Source organism: Panthera leo, chromosome C1, assembly GCF_018350215.1.
Source record: "Panthera leo isolate Ple1 chromosome C1, P.leo_Ple1_pat1.1, whole genome shotgun sequence".
NCBI lineage: Eukaryota > Metazoa > Chordata > Mammalia > Carnivora > Felidae > Panthera > Panthera leo.
The window spans coordinates 40,659,713-40,679,434 of record NC_056686.1 but is presented as its reverse complement, the minus strand read 5'-3'; the positions used below and the strand labels follow the sequence as shown (position 1 = coordinate 40,679,434).

Below are 19,722 nucleotides of genomic sequence, written 5' to 3'. Positions count from 1 at the left end.
TCGGTTAAGTGTCCAACTTCCACTCAGGTCATGATCTCACAGTTTGTGAGTTTGAGCCCAGTGTCAGGTTCTATGCTGACGGCTCGGAGTCTGGAGGCTGCTTCAGATTCTGTCTCCCTCTCTCTGCCCCTACCCTGCTCACACTTTGTCTGCCTGTCTCTCTTTCTCAAAAATAACATTTTAAAAAATATATAAATCCATATATTTAAATGTATAAAAAACTGCCAAACTGCTGTCCAAAGTGTCGGTACCATCTTGCTTCCCCAACAGCATTTTATGACAGTTCTACTTGCTCTGATTCATTGCCACCACTTGGTGTTAGTTTTATTTCAAGTATTCTAATAGATGTGCAGTGGTATCTCCCTGTGGTTTTAATTTGCATTTCCTTAGTGAATAATGATGTTGAGCATCTTTGCACACATTTATTTGTCATCCATATACCTTCCTTAGTGAATAATTGACTCAAATCTTTGCTGATTTTTTACAATTCTTCAAGTCCTTGGTCAGATATGTGATTTGGAAATATTTTCTCCAAGTCTATGGCTTATTTTTTCAATTATTTTAAGAGTGTCTTTCTCAGAGCAAAACTTTTACATTTTGGTGATGTCTAATTTATTAACTTTTTGCTTGTGTGGCTTATACTATGGGTCCTATCTAAGAGCTCTTTGCCTAAGAGGCCACAAAGATTTTCTCCTATATTTTCCTATAAAGGAGTTATAGTTTTATGTTTTACATTTAATTTATTCTTCATTTTGAATTACTTTTTGGGTAAAGTATATGTCAATTTCTTCCCCCCCCCCCCCCCTTGGATATGTTTATTGAAAAGACTATCCTTTTTTCACTGAGTTGTCTTTGTACCATTGTCAAAAATTAAATAGCTATATTAGTGTCAATTTTAAGACTCTCTATTCTCTCCCCTTGATGCATGTTGTCTATCCTTTTGTCAATAACAACAACAATAGCAATATCTAATATTCATATAGTAAATACTACATGCCAGGCACTGTTCAATGTATTATATATTTAAATTCATTTAATTCTCACAAACAACTCTGAATTAAGTATAGTTATTTCTTCGTTTTATAGATGAGGAAGCAGATGAGGCAAAATAAGTTTAAGGGACTTGCTTAAATGCACACAACCGCTAAGCGAGGGAACAATAGTAATTTAAAAATTGCTAAGGTCCTTCCTTATCTAGATCAGGTGGAGAAGAGACATGGAATATCTTTAGATTTTGTCAGAAAAAAAAACCCAGTTAAGTATGGATGCTAATATTCTATAACAGTGGGAAAGAAAAAACTACTACTATGCACAACAAAGTAGATAAATTTCATAAATAATGTTGGGCAAAAGAAGACCAACATAAAATTCAAACACAGTTATCTGAGGAGTTCAAGAATGCTAATAATATTCTGTTTCTTGAGCTGGGTGCTGGTCATATAGGTGTGTTCAGTGAAAATTCATCAAGGCTAACACTTATAACTTTGAATAAATTAGATATATATGTATCAGCATGAATAGAACTGAAAAACATAATGTTCAATGAAAAAGCAATTTCCATAAATTTGGATTCAATTATTCCAGTTATGTACTGATTCCATGTATGCACATTAAAAGAAAACATAAAATAATGCTATTTTTAAAGCACATTAATATAATAGAAGTATTAAAATACATTAAATTCATGATATTTACTGTTTCTGGAGAGGGAATGAGGGGAATGGGACTGTGGATGGAACATAGACTTTATCTGTAATGTTTTATTTCTTTAAAAAATGAAATATCTGAAGCTTATATGACCAAAAAAATATGCATTGAGTAGATTACATGGGTGCTTGTCATCCCTTGTCCTTTTCCTTTTTCTTTTCACTTTCCTGGTGTGTGTGTGTGTGTGTGTGTATAATTATAATTAGTTATATATTTATAATTATATATATATATATAATACACATACATATATGTAGTCTCAATTTTGTAAAAAAAAAAAAAGGAAAACAATCAACATTGGTTATCCCTGGAGTAAGGGCTTATAGTTTTATTTTCCACTCTAGACCTGTGTGTGTATATTTTCTACCATGAGTATCTTAGAAAAATCAGGAAAAATAATTTGAAGCTTCCTATGTAATTCTTGACACCTATGTAATTCCTGATATTACACGTCTCCTTGTAGAACCTTCTCTATTGTTATCACTGTGATGATAGCCCAACTGCAAGAGGAGATAGTTAACGGTCTCCTCTTGCAGATCTCTGCCCTCTTCTTTACTCCACTCCCCCACCCCAAATCTCCATTAGGGAAGAAAATAGGTGTGATTGGTACACCATCATACTCCCTAATTTAAACAGGTCATTTACATCTCAGGGAAATCCCAATGAGGTATAAAGAATCCGAAAGTTTCCAAGCCACTTTACCAAGAGAAAGACACATTACATATTTGTTAATACCTTCAACAAGTCACACTTTCTCTCTAAATCCATCCGTAAAACAAAAAGACTGGACTCTGTGATCATTAAGATCTCCTTCTCACTTTAAAGTTTTAATCAATATATATTTTAAAGAAACATTATATACAAACATAGTATTTTTACTTTCTTGATTCTGCTCTTAAGTATCCTGTCTAAAGTAAGGAATCCTTACTTTCAGCAGTTACTGTATCGCATCACCTTGTTTATCTTTAATAATAACTATTATAAATAATTTTCTTTACTTACTGGTTTATCGTCTATTGTCTCTCTTCCTCTACCAGAAGATAAGTCTTTCTTACTATGGTATTCTTAGAATTTAGAATAATGACTGGTTACTCAGAAATGATTGAATATTCAATGAATGAATGAAAGTCACCGTGCTAAATGCTAGTATTACAAAAATGGATAAAATAAGTATGTTGTTTAGTAGGAAGACCATACATGTGAAAAGGAATACTTGCAATTAAAAACTATCTAGGCATTGTAATAGAAGAAATAAGTACAAAATGTGGATGCAGGTAGATTTATAAAAAGGTAGGGTAAATTTTAAAAAGCTCCGGAGTTTAGTTAAACATTACTTGAGAACTTTCTATTGCCAAACCTTTGCCAAGAATTGGTAATTCAAAGATAAATAACACATGATAATGGAGTTTATAATCTGGAGGAGACAAGATGTTTAAATGGGTATGTTCATTACAATATTCCAAGTGCTATGATAATGACGTTTTGGTAGTGCTAAGACAACAGAAGCGGTTTGACCAAGTGCAGAAACTGTTCTAGAGATAACACCTGAGCTGAATCTTACTGAACAAGTAAGAGATAGCTAGGCAAGAACATTAAGTCTTAAATCAGGTTATGATTCTTCTATCTTAAAATAAATAAAACTCTCTCCCAGCAGACCCTCCAGCATACAATTGATCCTTTCCTTACCATTTGCAGCCTAAACTCTTAAAATGAGAATTTCTATTTCTTCACATCTATTTCCAAGGCATTAATAACTCCATTAACACAAAAAATCAAAAGGCCACTAGTGGCCATTTTCTCTCTTTTGCCTTGGCATCAGTAAAGTAAATCCACTTGGTTTTCCTCCCCTTTATGTGTCTAAACCTTTATTGCCTTTATAGGTCTCTCTTCTTTAGCCCATCTATCCTTTAACATATCTATCTATATCTAAATACATCTAAATATATTGATATAAAGGATATATCTTTATATGTCTATAAATCTGCATATATATGTATATATATGTATATCCTTTAACTGCATATATATATGTGCATATATATATATATATCCTTTAACATATCTATTTAGATTTAGATTCTGTCTTGAGGTATTTAAGGGATATAGATAGATATAGATGTTACCTATATATACTTATATCTATATCTTTTCCCAAAACTACTAGGTATTTGTACCAGGAGTGTTTTCAGATTACTTTTTGCAATCATTCCAGAACTAAAAATCCTGTTTTATTTTTTGAGTTATTCCCAAATTACCTGTTTATTATACTCTTTTAGGGTTTTGCCAGCTTTCATTCTTTTTTGAACACCATTTATATGTAGAATACTGTTTCATACACCAAGTGAGGGATAAAAAGTCATTTAAATAAGAATGAATCCTTGCCCTGAAATTTTAAAAATCTATAATAAGATATAAGCAAGGCTCATATGCAACCAGTATAAAAAACTGACCATACTGACTTTTTTAGTTGGTGTCTGCTCTGAGTGGTTAGAAAACTAACCAGACCTGTCTGTGAATATGGAAAAATTACTCATTTTGCTGATTGGCTTTTAATGTTCTTATCTGAAAAATGGAGTCATACTATCTATCTCACATGACTAGAATTAGAAGTAAATGAGATAATGTTGCAAGGAATTAATAACATAAAAAACAGGAAGACATCTCAAGCTTCACATGCATACACCAGGCCATGAAGCAAGACTCAACAAGTTTTATAGAATCATTATTACATATACCACATTCTCTGAAAATAATGCAACTAATTTTGAAATTAATAACCTAATATATACCCTGAGAAAAGCTCCCATACTTCTGGAAACTTAAAATCACACTGTAAATAACTCATGCATTAAAAAAGAAATCAGTGGAAGTTTGAAAATAAATACAAATAACCAATAATGATATGTACAAATACTTGTAGCAACAAAGCTAGAACCAAATTCAAGGGAAATGTATGGCCCTAAATGCATATATTAGAAAAGAAAGCTGAAAAATAATGAGCTTATTCCTCAAATTACAAGTTGAAAAAGACCAGCAAAATAAGCCCAAATAACATAGAGGAAGGAAATAAATAAAAAAAATTAATGAAATAAAAATTAAGATTTTTGGTAAAGATTAATAAGATTGATGAATCTCTAGCTATATTAATAACCAAATAAAAAGGCATAAGTAAACAATATTTAAAATGAATAAAGAACATAATTATAAGTATAGCTGAGATTAAAATAAGAAAATACTTTCAACAAATTATTTTTAAACTTATAAAAATTATATATACCTAAAAGTGACTTACAAAAAGTGACTCAAGAAGTAATAGAAAACCTAAATGAACATGTATCCATTAAACTGAATCAGCAGTTACAAAATTTCCCCCAAAGAAAACAGCAGGCCCCAATAACTTTACAATTTCTACTGTATACCCATGATTCAAGTATTTCTTATCTTATACAAGCTCTTCCAGAAAATAGAAGAGATTGCTGGTTGTTTGTCCAAATACATTTTCCTCTTCTTCCCAGGCAAAAAGCTAGACTATGTGTCCTAGCTTCCCATACCATTAGGTGAAGCCATATGATGGAGTTCTAACCAATGGAATTTGAATGGAAGTGATGTCATAAAAACCTCTCAAGCACCTTTCTCCATACTCTTTCTCCTTTTAGGCTTGACTGGGATGGAGATTATCCCCAGGAAACTTTGGAGCCATGTGTTACCATGGATCTAATTAACATTTATAGGACACTCAACACAAATAAAATCAAAACACAACATATCAGGATTTGGGGGATGCCACGAAAAAAGAACTTAGGGAAAAATTTACACCAAAAAACTGCAATTTAAAAAAAAATGTGTGAAAAAACTTAAAAACTAAAGTAGAGTTGATTAAGCCTAATGTGAACAGAAGAAAAAATATTAAAAACTAAAGTGAAAACCAATGAAATAGAAAACAGAAAACAATACAGATGGTAACCCAAAATCAAAAGCTAGTAATAGATATGCAAAAGAGAGAGGGAGAGAGAGAAGGAGGGGGAGAGAGAAAGGAATCCAAGCATATCACTAAAGAAAGCCAACAAAACATGGAAGATAGCAAGAGAAGAAAAGATAAAGGAAATGTATAGAAACAATCATAAAACAAAAAACAAAATGGCAATAAATACATATCTACCAAAAATTTAAATGGTCCAATCAAAAGACATAGGGTGAAAGAGTGTATAAAAAAAAAAACAAGACCCATCTACAGGCTGCGTACAAGACTCATTTCAGACAGGAAGACACCTGAAAATTGAAAGTGAGGGGGTGGAGAAACAGTCATCATGCAAATGGATGTCAAAAGAAAGCCAGAGTAGCAATACTCATATTGGACAAAATAGACCTTAAAACAAAGAATATAACAAGAGACAAAGAAAGACACTATATAATAATAAATGGAGCAACCCAACAAGAAGATATAACAATTATAAATATTTACCCATCCAACATGAAAACACCCAAATACATAAAAACAGTTAATAACAAACATAAAGGAAATAATTTATAGTAATACAGTAATGGTAGGGGGCTTTAATACCCCACTTACATAGATGGACAGATTATCCAACAGAAAATAAACAAGGAAACAGTGGCTTTGAATGACACACTAGACCAGATAGATTTAACAGATATTTTCAGAACATTCCATCCTACAGCAACAGAATACACATGAACTTTTCAAGTTCACATGGAACATTCTCCGGAATAGATCACTTATTAAGACACAAAATGTCTCAAAATTCAAAAAATCAAAGTTATACCATGCATCTTTTCTGACCACAATGCTATGAAACCAAAAATCAACCACACGAAAAATCTGGAAAGACCACGAATACATGGATGTTAAATAACATGCTACTAAATAATGAATGGGCCAACCACAAAATAAAAGAAGAAATAAAAAGTTACATGGAAACAAATGAAAGTGAAAACACAACAATCCAAAATCTTTGGGATGCAGCAAAAGCAGTTCTAAGAGGGAAGTTTAGAGCAACACAGGTCTACCTCAAGAGGAAAGAAAAATATCAAATAAACAACCTAACCTTGTAGCTAAAGGAGCTAGAAAAAGAAGAACAAACAAAACCCAAACACAGCAAAAGGAAAGACATAATATTAGAGCAAAAATAAATGATATAGTAACTAAAACATCAATAGAACAGATCAATGAAATCAATAACTGGCTCTTTGAGAAGATCAACAAAATCAATAAACCTTTAGCCAGACTCAAAAGAGAGAGAGAGAGAGAGAGAGAGAGAGAAGGAAAGAACTCAAATAAACAAAATCACTAATGAAAGAGGAGAAATAACAACCAACACCACAGAAAGACAAACAATTGTAACAGAATATTATGAAAACCTGTATGCCAACAAATTGAACTTAGATGAAATGGATAAATTCCTAGAAACATATAACCTACCAAAACTAAAATATGAAGAAACAGAAAATTTGAACAGATCAATGAAATTAAATCAGTAATCAAAAAATTCCCAAAAGATAAAGGTCCAGGATCAGACAGCTTCACAGGTGAATTCTACCAAACATTTAAAGAGGAGCTAATACCTATTCTCAAACTATTCCAAAAAATAAAAGAGGAAGGAAAACTTACAAATTCTTTCTATGAGACCAGCATTATCCTGATAAAACCAGAAAAAGACACCCCAAAAAAAGGAAAAAAGAGAGAGAGAGAGGACTACAGGCTAATATCTCTGACATAAATGAAAAAAATATCAACAAAATGAGCAAACTGAATCCAATAATGCATTAAAAAAATCATTCTGTGGAATGATCAAGTGGAATTCATTCTGGAGATGCAAGGATGGTTCAATATTGACAAAACAATGTGATATGTCACATGAATAAGAGAAAGGATAAAAACATAGGGTCATTTCTTTTTTTTTAAGTTTTTATTTATATTTATTTTATTTATATTAGTTAACATACAGTGTAAAATTAGTTTCAGGTGTAAAATATAGTGATTCAGCACTTCCATACAACACACGACCTCATCACAACAAATTCACTCCTTAATCCCCATCACCCATTTAAACCATCCCTCCACCCACCCTCCATTCTGGTAACCATCACTTTGTTCTTTATGGCTACACTCTTTTTCTTGGTTTGCCGCTCTTTCTCTCTCTTTCTTTTTTCCCTTTGCTCATTTGCTTTGTTCCTTAAATTCCACATATATGTGAAATCATATTGTATTTGTCTTTCTCTAATTGCCTTATTTCACTTAGTATAATACTCTCTAGCTCCATCCATGTTGTTGCAAATGGCAAGATTTCATTCTTTTTTATGACTAAGTATTATTCCATTACACACACACACACACACACACACACACACACACCACATCTTCTGTATCCATTCATTAGTCTATGGGCACTTGGGCTCTTTCCATAATTTGGCTATTGTAGATAATGCTGCTATAAATATCGAGGTGCATGTATACTTTTGAACACATTTAATGAAATCCCTATCAAAATACTAATAGCATTTTTCACACGGCTAGAATAAACAGTCCTAAATTTGTATGGAGCCACAGAAGATCTCAAATAGCCAAAGCATTTTTGAAAAAGAAAAGCAAAGCTGGGATGCATGGGTGGCTCATTCAGTTAAGTGTCCAACTCTTGGTTTCGACTCAAGTCATGGTCTCATGGTTTGTGAGATCAAGCCCAGTGTCAGACTCCATGCTGACAGCATAGGGCCTGCTTGGTATTCTCTCTCTTCCTCTCTGTCTCTCTCTCTCTGCCCCTCCCCACTTACATACATGCTCTCTCTGTCCCTCAAAATAAATAAATAAATTTTAAAAAATAATTAAAGCTGGAGGCATCACAATTCTGGACTTCCAGTTATATTATAAAGCTATAGTGATAAAAACAGTATGGTACTGGCATAAAAACAGGCACATGGATCAATAGAACAGACTGGAAAACCCAGAAATAAGTTCACAACTTTATGGTCAATTAATCTTCAACAAATAAGGAATAAGTATACAGTGGGTTAAAGATAGTCTTTTAAAAAAAATGATGTTGGGGAAACTAGATAGCCACTTGTAAAAGAATGAAACTAGACCACTTTCTTTCACCATACACAAAAATAAATTCAAAATGGATTAAAGGCCCAAATGTGAAACCTGAAACCATAAAATTTCTAGGAGAGAGAACAGGCAGCAATCTCTCTGACATTGGCCATAGCAACATTTTTCTATATATATCTCCTGAGGCAAGGGAAATTGAAGCAAAAATAAACTATTGGGATTATACAAAAATAAAAAACTTTTTCTTTTGATTGCAAAGGAAGCAATCAACAAAACTAAAAGGCAACCTACTGAATAGAAGATATTTGCAAATGATAAAGGGTAAGTATCTAAAGTATATAACGTACTTATACAACTCAACACCTCAAACCCAAATAACCTGATTAAAAATGGTCAGAAGACGTGAACAGACATTTCTTCAAAGAAGACACCCAGATAGCCAAGAGATACATGAAAAGATCCTCAACACCACTCATCAGGGAAATGAGATATCACCTCACACTTGTCATAATGGCTAAAATCAAAAACACAAGAAACAAGTGTTTGTGAGGATGTGGAGAAAAAGGAACCCTCTTGCACTGTTGGTGGGAATGCAAACTGGTGCAACCACTGTGGAAAACAGTGTGGCAGTTCCTCAAAAAGGTAAAAATAGAACTACCCTATGATCCAGTAATTGCACTACTGGGTATTTACTCCTAAAAGACAAAAACACTAATTCAGAGGGATATATCACCCCTATGTTTATTGCAACATTATTTACAGTAGCCAAACTATGGAAACAGCCCATGTTTTCATCAATAGATGCATGGATGAAGAAGATTTGGTATACCAATAGACACATGAAAAAATGCTCAACGTCACTCATCATCAGGGAAATGCATCTGATGCATCTGATGCATCTGATTCTAACAGGTGTGAGGTGGTATCCCATTATAGTTATCAAAACTATAATGAGATACCACCTCACACCTGTTAGAATGGCTAAAATCAAGAAGACAAGAAATGAATGCTGGCAAGCATGTAGAGAAAAAGGGACCCTTGTGCACTGTTGGTGGGAATGTCTCACCCATCAACTCACCCACCCACCCACTCACCCACCCACCAACTCACCCACCCACTCTCTCTCAACAATAAATAAACATTAAAAAAAACTTTTGCTCTTCGAAAGACACTACTCAGAAAATGAAAAGGCAAGTCACAGACTGGGAGAAAATATTAATAAAGCACATGTCTGATTAAGGACTTGCATCCAGAATATATGCAGAGCTCTCAGACTCACCAATAAGAAAACAAACTGCCCAATTAAAAGTGAGCAAATGATATGAACAGATCCTTCACCAAACAAGACAAACAAATGGCAAATAAGCATATGAAAAGATTCTCCACATCATTATGCATTAGAGAAAGGCAAATTAAAATCATATTGAAAAACCATTTCACATCCATTAGGAAGGCTAAAATGAGATTAAACATACCAAAGATTGGCAAGAATGGGGAAGAAATGGAATTCTTTTACTATGCTGGTGGGAATGTACAATGTTACAATCACTTTGGAAATAGTTTGATAGTTTCATGAAACATTAAACATATACCCACCATGTGATTCAGCCATTCTATTCCTATGTATTTATCCAATAAAAAAGAAAATATATGTCTTATTTGTTTTTTTTATGTTTATTTATTTAGCCTGAGAGAGCATGAGCAGGGGAGGGTCAGGGAGAGAGGTAAAGAGAGAATCCCAAGCAAGCTCTGCACCATCAGCACAGAGCCTGATGCAGGGCTCAATCCCACCAACAATGAGATCATGACCTGAGCTGAAATCAAGAGTCAGACGCTTAACCCACTGAGCCACCCAGGTACTCTTACAGCAGCTTATTTGTAATAGTCAAAAACTGGGTGGTAGGCAGAGTTCTAGGATCGCCCCCAGACTCTCAGCCTCTAGTATACATACACCCTTTCCCAGTTATTCATGAAGCACTAATCTACATACTACTATAAACGGATTTTTCAGGTGTTATTAAGGTCCCAAAGTAATTGAGTAATAGAGAGATGATCTGAGTGGGCCTGGCATAATCACATGAGGCCTTTAAATCTGCGTCTAGAAGTCCTCAAAAAGTTCAAAATAGAAGTGCCCTGCCATCCAGCAATTGCGCTACTAGGTATTTATCCAAAGGATAAAAAAAAAAAATGGATTCGAAGGGGCACATGAACCCTGATGTTTATAGCAGCATTATCAACAATAGCCAAACTACAGAAAAAGCCCAAATATCCACTGACTGATGAATAGATAAAGAAAAATGTGGTGTATATATATACACACACACACACACACACACATATGTATATGTATATATATATGTGTGTGTGTGTGTGTGTGTATATATTGGAATGTTACTCAGCCATCAAAAGAATGAAATCTTGCCATTTGCAATGATGTGGATGGAGCTAGAATGTATTATACTAAGTGAAATAAGTCAGTCAGAGAAAGACAAATACCATACGATTTCACCCATGTGTGGAATTTAAGAAACAAAACAGATGGGGCACCTGGGTGGCTGAGTTGGTTAAGAGTCTGACTTCAGCTCAGGTCATGATCTCATGGTTTGTGAATTCGAGCCCCACATTAGGCTCTGCACTGGTGCTGCAGAACCTGCTTGGGATTCTCTCCCCCAACGCCTTTCTCTCTCTGCCCCTTCACCACTTGCACTCTCTCTCTCTCAAAATAAATAACCTTAAAAAAAAAGAAACAAAACAGATGAACATAGGGGAAAGAAAAAAGAGAGAGAGAGAGAGAGAGAGAGAGAGAGAGAGAAACCATAAGCAACTCTTAAGTATAAAGAACAAATTGAGGGTTGGGGTGCCTGGGTGGCTGAGTCTGACTCTTGGTTTCAACTCAGATCATGATCTCACAGTTTGTGAGTTCTAGCCCCGCGTCAGGCTCCTCACTGACAGGGCAGAACCTGCTCAGGATTTTTCTCTCCTTCTCTCTCTCTGCCCCTCCCCAGCTTGCTCTCTCTCTCTCTCCCTCTCAAAAAATAAATAAATAAACAGAATATTTAAAAAAAAAAAAAACAGAACAAACTGAGTGCTGCTGGACAGGAGGTGGGTGCGGGGATGGGGTAAATGGGTGATGGGTATTAAGGAGGGCACTTGTTGCGATGAGCACTGGGTGTTAAATGTAAATGATGAATCACTAAATCCTACTGCTGAAACCAATACTACACTATATGTTAACTAACTAGAATTTAAATAAAAACTTGAAACATGAAAACAAATAAAATAAATAATAAATACTTGAAACATGAGAAAAATCTGGGCCTAGAGGTCAGACACTGGGAAAGTCAGAGATTTGAAGCTTCAGGGGGATTTGTGTATGGTAAGTTCTCTATTATTAGCTGAAGATAGAGGGAGCCATTTGGCAAGGAATGAGGGTATCCTCTAGCAGCTGAGAGAAGCCCAGCAAGAAAATGAGAACCTCAGCCCTACAACTACAAGGAACAAAATTCATTTAACAACCTGAATGAACTCGGAAGCAGATTTTTCCCTCCAGAACCACCAAGAAGGAATACAGCCTGGTTGATGCCTTGACTTCAAGACTTATAATACCAGAAGCAGAGAAATCTGGCCATACTGTACCTAGACTTCTGTTCTACATAACTAAAAACCAACACATGGGTGTTATTCTATGTAGCTACTACAAAAGATAGTAGTAATTTGTTAATCAGCAAGAGAAAACTACTACAAACTGGAAAGAGCTCAAGTGCCCATCAACAGATAAACAGATAAACAAATTGTAGTCTATTCATACTCTTCGCAATAAAGAGAAATAAACTATTGCCATACACAACAATAGGGATAAATTTTAAAATAATTCTGCTGGGTGAAAGAAGCCAAAAAATATAGACTATATATAATATGATCTCATTTATATAAAACTCTAGAATATGCAAACTAATCTACAGTGACAGAAAGCAAACTAATGGTTGCTTAGAGATGAGAGACAGGGAAGGATGAGAAGGAGGAATTACAAAAGGGTATACAAAACCTTTTGGGGAATGGGGTGCCTGGAGCTCAGTTGGTTGAACTTCTGACTTCAGCCCAGGCCATGATCTCGCAGTCCGTGGGTCCTAGCCCCACATCAGACTCTGTGCTGACAGCTCAGAGCCTGGAGCATACTTCAGATTCTGTGTCTCCCTCTCTCTCTCTGCCCTTACCCTGCTCATGCTCTCTCTCTCTCTCTCAAAAATAAATAAACATTAAAAAAAAAACCTTTTGGGGGTAATAAATAATACATTATCTTGAGTATGGTGATGTATATGCGTGCGCATGTCAAAACTTTGTTCAAAATGTCATAAATATGTATTCAATTATTCTTCAATAAAGCAGTTTTTCAAAGTAAAAAATTTTAAATTATAATATTTTAAAGGAAGACATGGAAAAGAAAAATTTGAACACAATGAAAATGAAATTAAACACTATATATTAAAAAATAAATAAATTATATAAAAGAGTCTGGGAGATTTTTTTTTTTGTTTTCAGAATCATTTAAATCTTGCAATGAAAGATGGATCTGAAACCTTGCTAAAATAATTTTGGTTGATCCTCATTATTTGTGGATTCCATATTTGTGAATTCATTTACTCAGTGAAATGTATTTGTAACCTCAAAATCAATACTCACAGTGCTTTTATAGTTATTTACAGACATATGTATGGGCAGAGTGGTAAAAAATTTTAGTCAATGTACATGTTTTTTTTTCTTTTTTTCTTTTTTTAACTTTCTTTTTTATTTTTAAAAATTTACATCCAAATTAGTTAGCATATAGTGCAACAATGATTTCAGGAGTAGATTCCTTAGTGCCCCTTACCCATTTAGCCCATCTCCCCTCCCACAACCCTTGCAGGAACCCTCAGTTTGTTCTCTATATTTATGAGTCTCTTCTGTTTTGTCCCCCTCCCTATTTTTATATTATTTTTGTTTCCCTTCCCTTATGTTCATCTGTTTTGTCTCTTAAAGTCCTCCTATGAGTGAAGTTATATGATTTTTGTCTTTCTCTGACTAATTTCACTTAACATAATACCTTCCAGTTCCAGCCACGTAGTTGCAAATGGCAAGATTTCATTCTTTTTGATTGCCGAGTAATACTCCGTTGTGCGTGCGTGTGTGTGTATATATATATATATACCACATCTTCTTTATCAATTCATTCATCAATGGACATTTGGGCTCTTTCCATACTTTAGCTATTGTTTAGTGCTGCTATAAACATAGGGGTGCATGTGTCCCTTCGAAACAGCACACCTGTATCCCGTGGATAAATGCCTAGTAGTGCAATTTCTGGGTCGTAGGGTAGTTCTATTTCGAGTTTTTGAGGAGCCTCCATACTGTTTTCCAGAGTGGCTGCACCAGCTTGCATTCCCATCCATGTACATGTTTTTAGCTGAGGTCAAACAAGGCGACGTTCTGTCTTCTTATTGTAGATCTCATACTGTAGACAATTATCCTTTTCTAAGTTTTTTAAAAAATGTTTTATTTATTTTTGAAAAAAAAGAGTGCCAGTGGGGGAGGGACAGAGAGACAGGGACAGAAGATCTGAAGTGCGCTATGTGTTGAGAGTAGCAAGCCCAAAGTGGGGCTCAAACTCACAACCAAAAGATCATGACCTGAGCCAAAGTGGGACACTCAACCAACTGGGCCACCCAGGTGCCCCAATAATTATCGTTTTTGTGATCTATTTAGTGTTATGGTTTTTGCAGCTTTGTACTTTTTGTTGGTGATTTCACTGTTTAAAATGGCCCCCAAACATAATGTAAAACACCATCTAGTGTTCCTAAGTGCAAGAAGGCTGTGATGTGCCTTACAGAGAAAAAGTGTGTGGTAGATAAGCTTCACTCAGCTTTGAGTTATAGTGCTGCTGTCAACTGAGTTCAATGTTAATGAATCAACTAACTATACCATATAAAGTGTCTTTACATAAAAGCACACATAAAACAAAACTATATTGACTGGTTAACAAAAATATTGTAATCAGAAGTTGCAGGGACCTAACCCTATATTTTTCCTTAAGAGCAATAGTTGAGTATTTGTTAATTCAGTGTTCACAGCAACTTTATAGAACATAACTACCATTAATAATATATATTTTTATTCTCAATGATAAATAAAAATAATGGAGGTTCTACAATCAAATAGCTTATGTGAGTAGTCAGAGGCTTTAGAAACAATTATTTCTCTCATGACTTCTGCTTCACCTATTTGTTATTGAAGTAAACTAAATCAATGAATTATGTAGATTTTTAGTTGTTTATTCTCCACTGAAGATATTCTGATCTTTCTCAATTTTGCTCAGCTTTTCAACTCCATTTACCACTATCCTCAATTTCAGATGACCTCTGTCCTTTTGATATTTTAAGTCTCACTTCCAGTCAGAATGGCTCACTTCCAATCAGAATGCCTGTTCTTTTTTTTAATCTTCATTTATTTATTTAGAGAGAGAGAGAGAAAGTGCATGCAGGGAAGGGACAGAGAGAGAGAGAGGGGGAGAGAGAGAGAATCCCAAGCAGGCTCCACGCCACTAGCACAGAGCCCAACACGGGGCTTAATCACATGAACCGTGAGATCATGACCTGAGCTAAGAGACACTTAACCAACTGAGCCACCCAGGTGCCCCTGAGATGCCAATTCTTAAGCTCCTTTCCTTTTTCTCTAAGGAGCTCCCATTGCTTGGAAATCATCTCTTCCACTAGATTGTAAACTCTTTTAGAGCTAGGTGCAGAATGTTCTTACTTCACTCCCTATTTGCTGCACTCAAGGAAAAATAATAAAACCCCACAAGAATAAGAAAGAAGCAACTGGGCATGGCACCTGCAAAGGCAAAGTTAACAGAACAAGGCTTTAAAACATATTTTAAGGTCAGTAGAGACAGATGCTCTTTTACCACAAAAATATCTAAAAATTATGCTAGTAAGAATATGAATATGATTGCTTTCCCCTGGTATACATGTCCTGCATAATCCTCTCTCCTTGAATGCAGAAAAGAAAGATCTTTATGGGATATTTTTTCAAAAGTAGAAGGAAGGTCCAAGAGAAGCAATGCTGCTCCAGACACATACTTTGTGGAAGAGAAGCTGGATTTAGGGATACCATGCTCAACTTTTCATTTTTCACATGTATATTCTGTGTGATTTGAATTTTATCATTGTAAAACTGGAGCACAGAACTAATTGAACCTTATTTGGGCTTCCTTATATGTTCAATCAGAAGAAAGGGGAGCATTTTCATTCCCTTTTCCAATCAGTGTAAGGCACCTTTAGAGTAGGTGACAGGGAAAAAAAGAAAATCTCTCCTGTAACTCATCTGGCCTGCTAAACAGAACTACTTAATCTTCCATTCTGTCAAATGTACACGGGTAAGGAGGGGATTGTCAGCTTATTTGTGGTGGGAACTATATTATGCTTAGTGTAATGAAAGAGAAATGGTCATAAGCATTTCAAAATTATTTCAAATATTTTTTCAAGAGAGAAATAATTTGTTGCTAGAAAGAAAGCTTGTTACAACTTCACTACAATATACCCTTAAACTCTGTTTAACCTCTTATTTAAAGAGGTCCCAGTTGGGACACCTAGGTGGCTCAGTCAGTTGAGCATCTAACTTTTGGTTTCAGCTCAGGTCATGATCCCAGGGTCATGGGAGGAAGCCCCCACGCTCACTGCCAAGCCCACCTGGGATTCTCTCTTTCTCTCCCTCTGTCCCTCTCCCCAACTTGCATCTTTCTCTCTAAAACAAAAAAATAATTTAAAAAATAATGAAGAGGTCCCTGTTATGCGCAGTACCATCACACATAAAATTGACAGAAGTTTTGGGGATAGAGGAAAAGTACTATGATCCTTCATTTCTCACTCAAGATATGTATGGAAGTCTAAGGTGTCCATATTCCTTATGACAATTCTTTTATATTACTACCAGAGAAATTGTGTCTTCAGAAACTTTTCTCTAACAACCTGGGGTATATTTCAATGCAATGACATAAGCCTAAATAATGAAAATTGTAGAACTGCTTAACTGTCAAAAGTATAGCCTATGAAATTTCTGGACAAATATATAGCCTATAGACTACTTCTTCAAACCTTAGAATATTAATAAATAACATAATAAAATACTAACAACATCATGATCTAAAGCTTACCAACAGTTATTGTGACAGTTTCATCATCTGTGGAGTACTTCTTCCTTTTACTTAAGGTGCTCAAAGGAGCATGCTTATAAAAGCTCAATTGTGGGGCACCTGGGTGGCTCAGTTGGTTAAATGTCAGACTCTTGGTTTTGGCTCAGGTCATGATCTCACGGTTCATGAGTTTGAGCCCCACTTCAGGTTTTGCGCTGACAGCATGGAGCCTGCTTGGGATTCTCTCTCTCTCCCTCTCTCTCTGCCCCTCCCCTGCCTGCTTTCTTTGTCTCTCACAAAGTAAATAAATAAACTTAAAAAATTTTTTTGAGTATATAAAATTCATTCCATTCATTAAAGAGTATATAAAATTAACTACTGTTTTCTCATCTTGTTTATCTGGTATGACTCTTTGGCTTTCAAGTTTTAAATCCATCAGAATAAAACTTTACATTTGTGAAAAATGTTCCTGTGCTTCCCTCTGATGCTTCATTTCTGTAGTTAAAAAAAAGAAGATATTTATAAGAAGACTATAGTTTTTCTAGCTTTTAATAATATATTCAATTTGTTAGGAGACTGTCATGAATTTTCCAATAAATGTAGTGGTTACTCTTTTTGATATATTTGCATTATTTGACTATGATTTATAACTCAAATGTGATGATGACTATAGATCACATTTCTATATTTATATTTTGCTTCTTCTTCAAAATACTTTTTACTTTAGATACCTGTCTCTTTTGTGATTCATTTCTGCCACTTACTAATTTAAATACATCATATACAAGTTTTGATTCTTTTGTGACATCTTCCATTTGGCCTTAGAAACTTATTATTTTGAAAATCTGAGGGAAATTTTTTCAAGATGTTCTGAAAGATTATATTTAAATATCATATTTTTTGCAATTTAAATGAACATAGGAATTTTAGCTTTTCTTGAATAAATTCTAAAGCTGCTGTTCTATTTTTGTTTTTTAAAATAAAATCAGTAACTATCCCAAATCTGTTATTCACTATATCCCAAAACTTTCTTGAGTTACCTTTTGAATGCTTATTCTATTACAGTCAAACATACATTTTCTGTACTTGGTGACTCTTTTGAACTTTGGTTGATTTTTGTTTTATAGAGGTTAGGAAGGATCAAGGACTTTTACTTTCCCTTTTGAGCAAATTTTGGTAAATGATTTTTCTGAGAACACTTGCCAAGTGTTTCTACCATTTACGAAACTACTTAAAAATTATAATCCTCCATGACATGCTTTAAATAAAACACTGTGGTTCTTTTTTTCCTTTATTTTTCTGTTTAACACATAAACATTTTAAAAATGCATTGATTTAAACAAACCATATGGTTTCTATGTTCTGAAACTCTGATAAATTAACTTTGAGTTAAGAGATGTTAGCAACGTACTAAAAACATAATATCTGTTTCAATTTTAGTTTGAAATGATTGTTTTTGTCACCCGGAAGTGCATTGGTTAAATTGAATACTGAGAAGCTTACTAAGTCTTTTTTATTCCCATGTGTTCTGCTCAATGCATGTACCAATCATGTGTCAGATCATATTGTTAAGATTTATGAAAGTATGTCAAATTAGTATTCTTTTCAATTGCCTTCTTTCTTAAAGTTATTTAAAATTCCTTTATAATATGTAACCTTATACCTTTGTGTTTCTACAAATTTACAATATTGTTTTTGCTGTTTAAGTAGAGCTGAGTTTCTTTTTTCTTGTTTATCTTTTTAAAATAGATGTTTTTATGATTTCACTAATATACTTTTTGTTTACTTTATAAAATGATTCTTAAAATATTTCCAGATAAAAGGTTTTGCAAATTCTTGCCTTTATTTAAAATCATTTTTTCCCCGGGGCACCTGGGTGGCTCAGTCGGTTGGGCGGCCGACTTCGGCTCGGGTCATGATCTCGCGGTCCGTGAGTTCGAGCCCCGCGTCGGGCTCTGTGCTGACAGCTCAGAGCCTGGACCCTGCTTCCGATTCTGTCTCCCTCTCTCTCTGACCCTCCCCTGTTCATGCTCTGTCTCTCTCTGTCTCAAAAATAAATAAACGTCAATATGGGACATTTTAAAAAATAATAATAAAATAAAAAAAATAAATAAAATCATTTTTTCCCCAACACTTTAATAAATTAAATTCTTTGAAATGTGGCCTGCTCTGAATTAAAGGTGGTAGCTGCCTAATATAAGTAGTTTTGTTCAGCACTAATATTGATTCTCTTTTATTTGATTGAAAAGCATAATAAAATATAATCACAACAATATAAAGTAGATGTTTTAAATCACTTTGTTATTCAATATTAAATCATTAATTACTATGATTAAAGTTATTTCATAAAATTCTAAGAATTAGTCAAAAATGCCATTGGAAAAAAATCTGCTAAAGAATGTAGTAAGAGAAAAAATAAGTAGGGGGTGTCACAATTCCAGATTTCAAGTTATATTACAAGTGGTAGTAATTAAAACAGTATGGTACTGGCATAAAAATAGATACATTGATCAATGGAATAGAAAAAAAAACCAGAAATAGACCCACAATTACTTGGTAAATTAATCTTCAACAAAGGACAAATGAATTTACAGTGGGAAAAAGTCTTTAAAAAAATGGTGGGAAAACAGGACAGCCACATGCAAAAGAATGAAGCTGGACTACTTTCCTTCACCATACACAAAAATAAACTCAAAAGATTAAAGACCTAAATGTGAGACCTGAAACCATAAAAATCCTAGAAAGTGTACAAGCAGTAATTTCTCTGTCACTGGCTGTAGCAACATTT

The 19,722-nt window shown here is 34.3% G+C and overlaps 1 protein-coding gene across 2 annotated transcripts in view; it reads right to left on the bottom strand.

Annotated features, from left to right (window-relative positions):
- CC1H1orf185 (chromosome C1 C1orf185 homolog) overlaps positions 1-5,298 on the bottom strand; it is a 35,504-nt gene extending 30,206 nt beyond the window's left edge. Inside the window, exon 1 of one of the 2 annotated variants that reach the window (XM_042952940.1) lies at positions 5,259-5,298. In XM_042952940.1, the coding sequence (XP_042808874.1) occupies positions 5,259-5,274 (16 nt within the window). In that variant the 5' untranslated portion in view covers positions 5,275-5,298. The other variant, XM_042952941.1, reaches the window with a different exon arrangement.
- Positions 5,299-19,722: the final 14,424 nt, after the last annotated feature.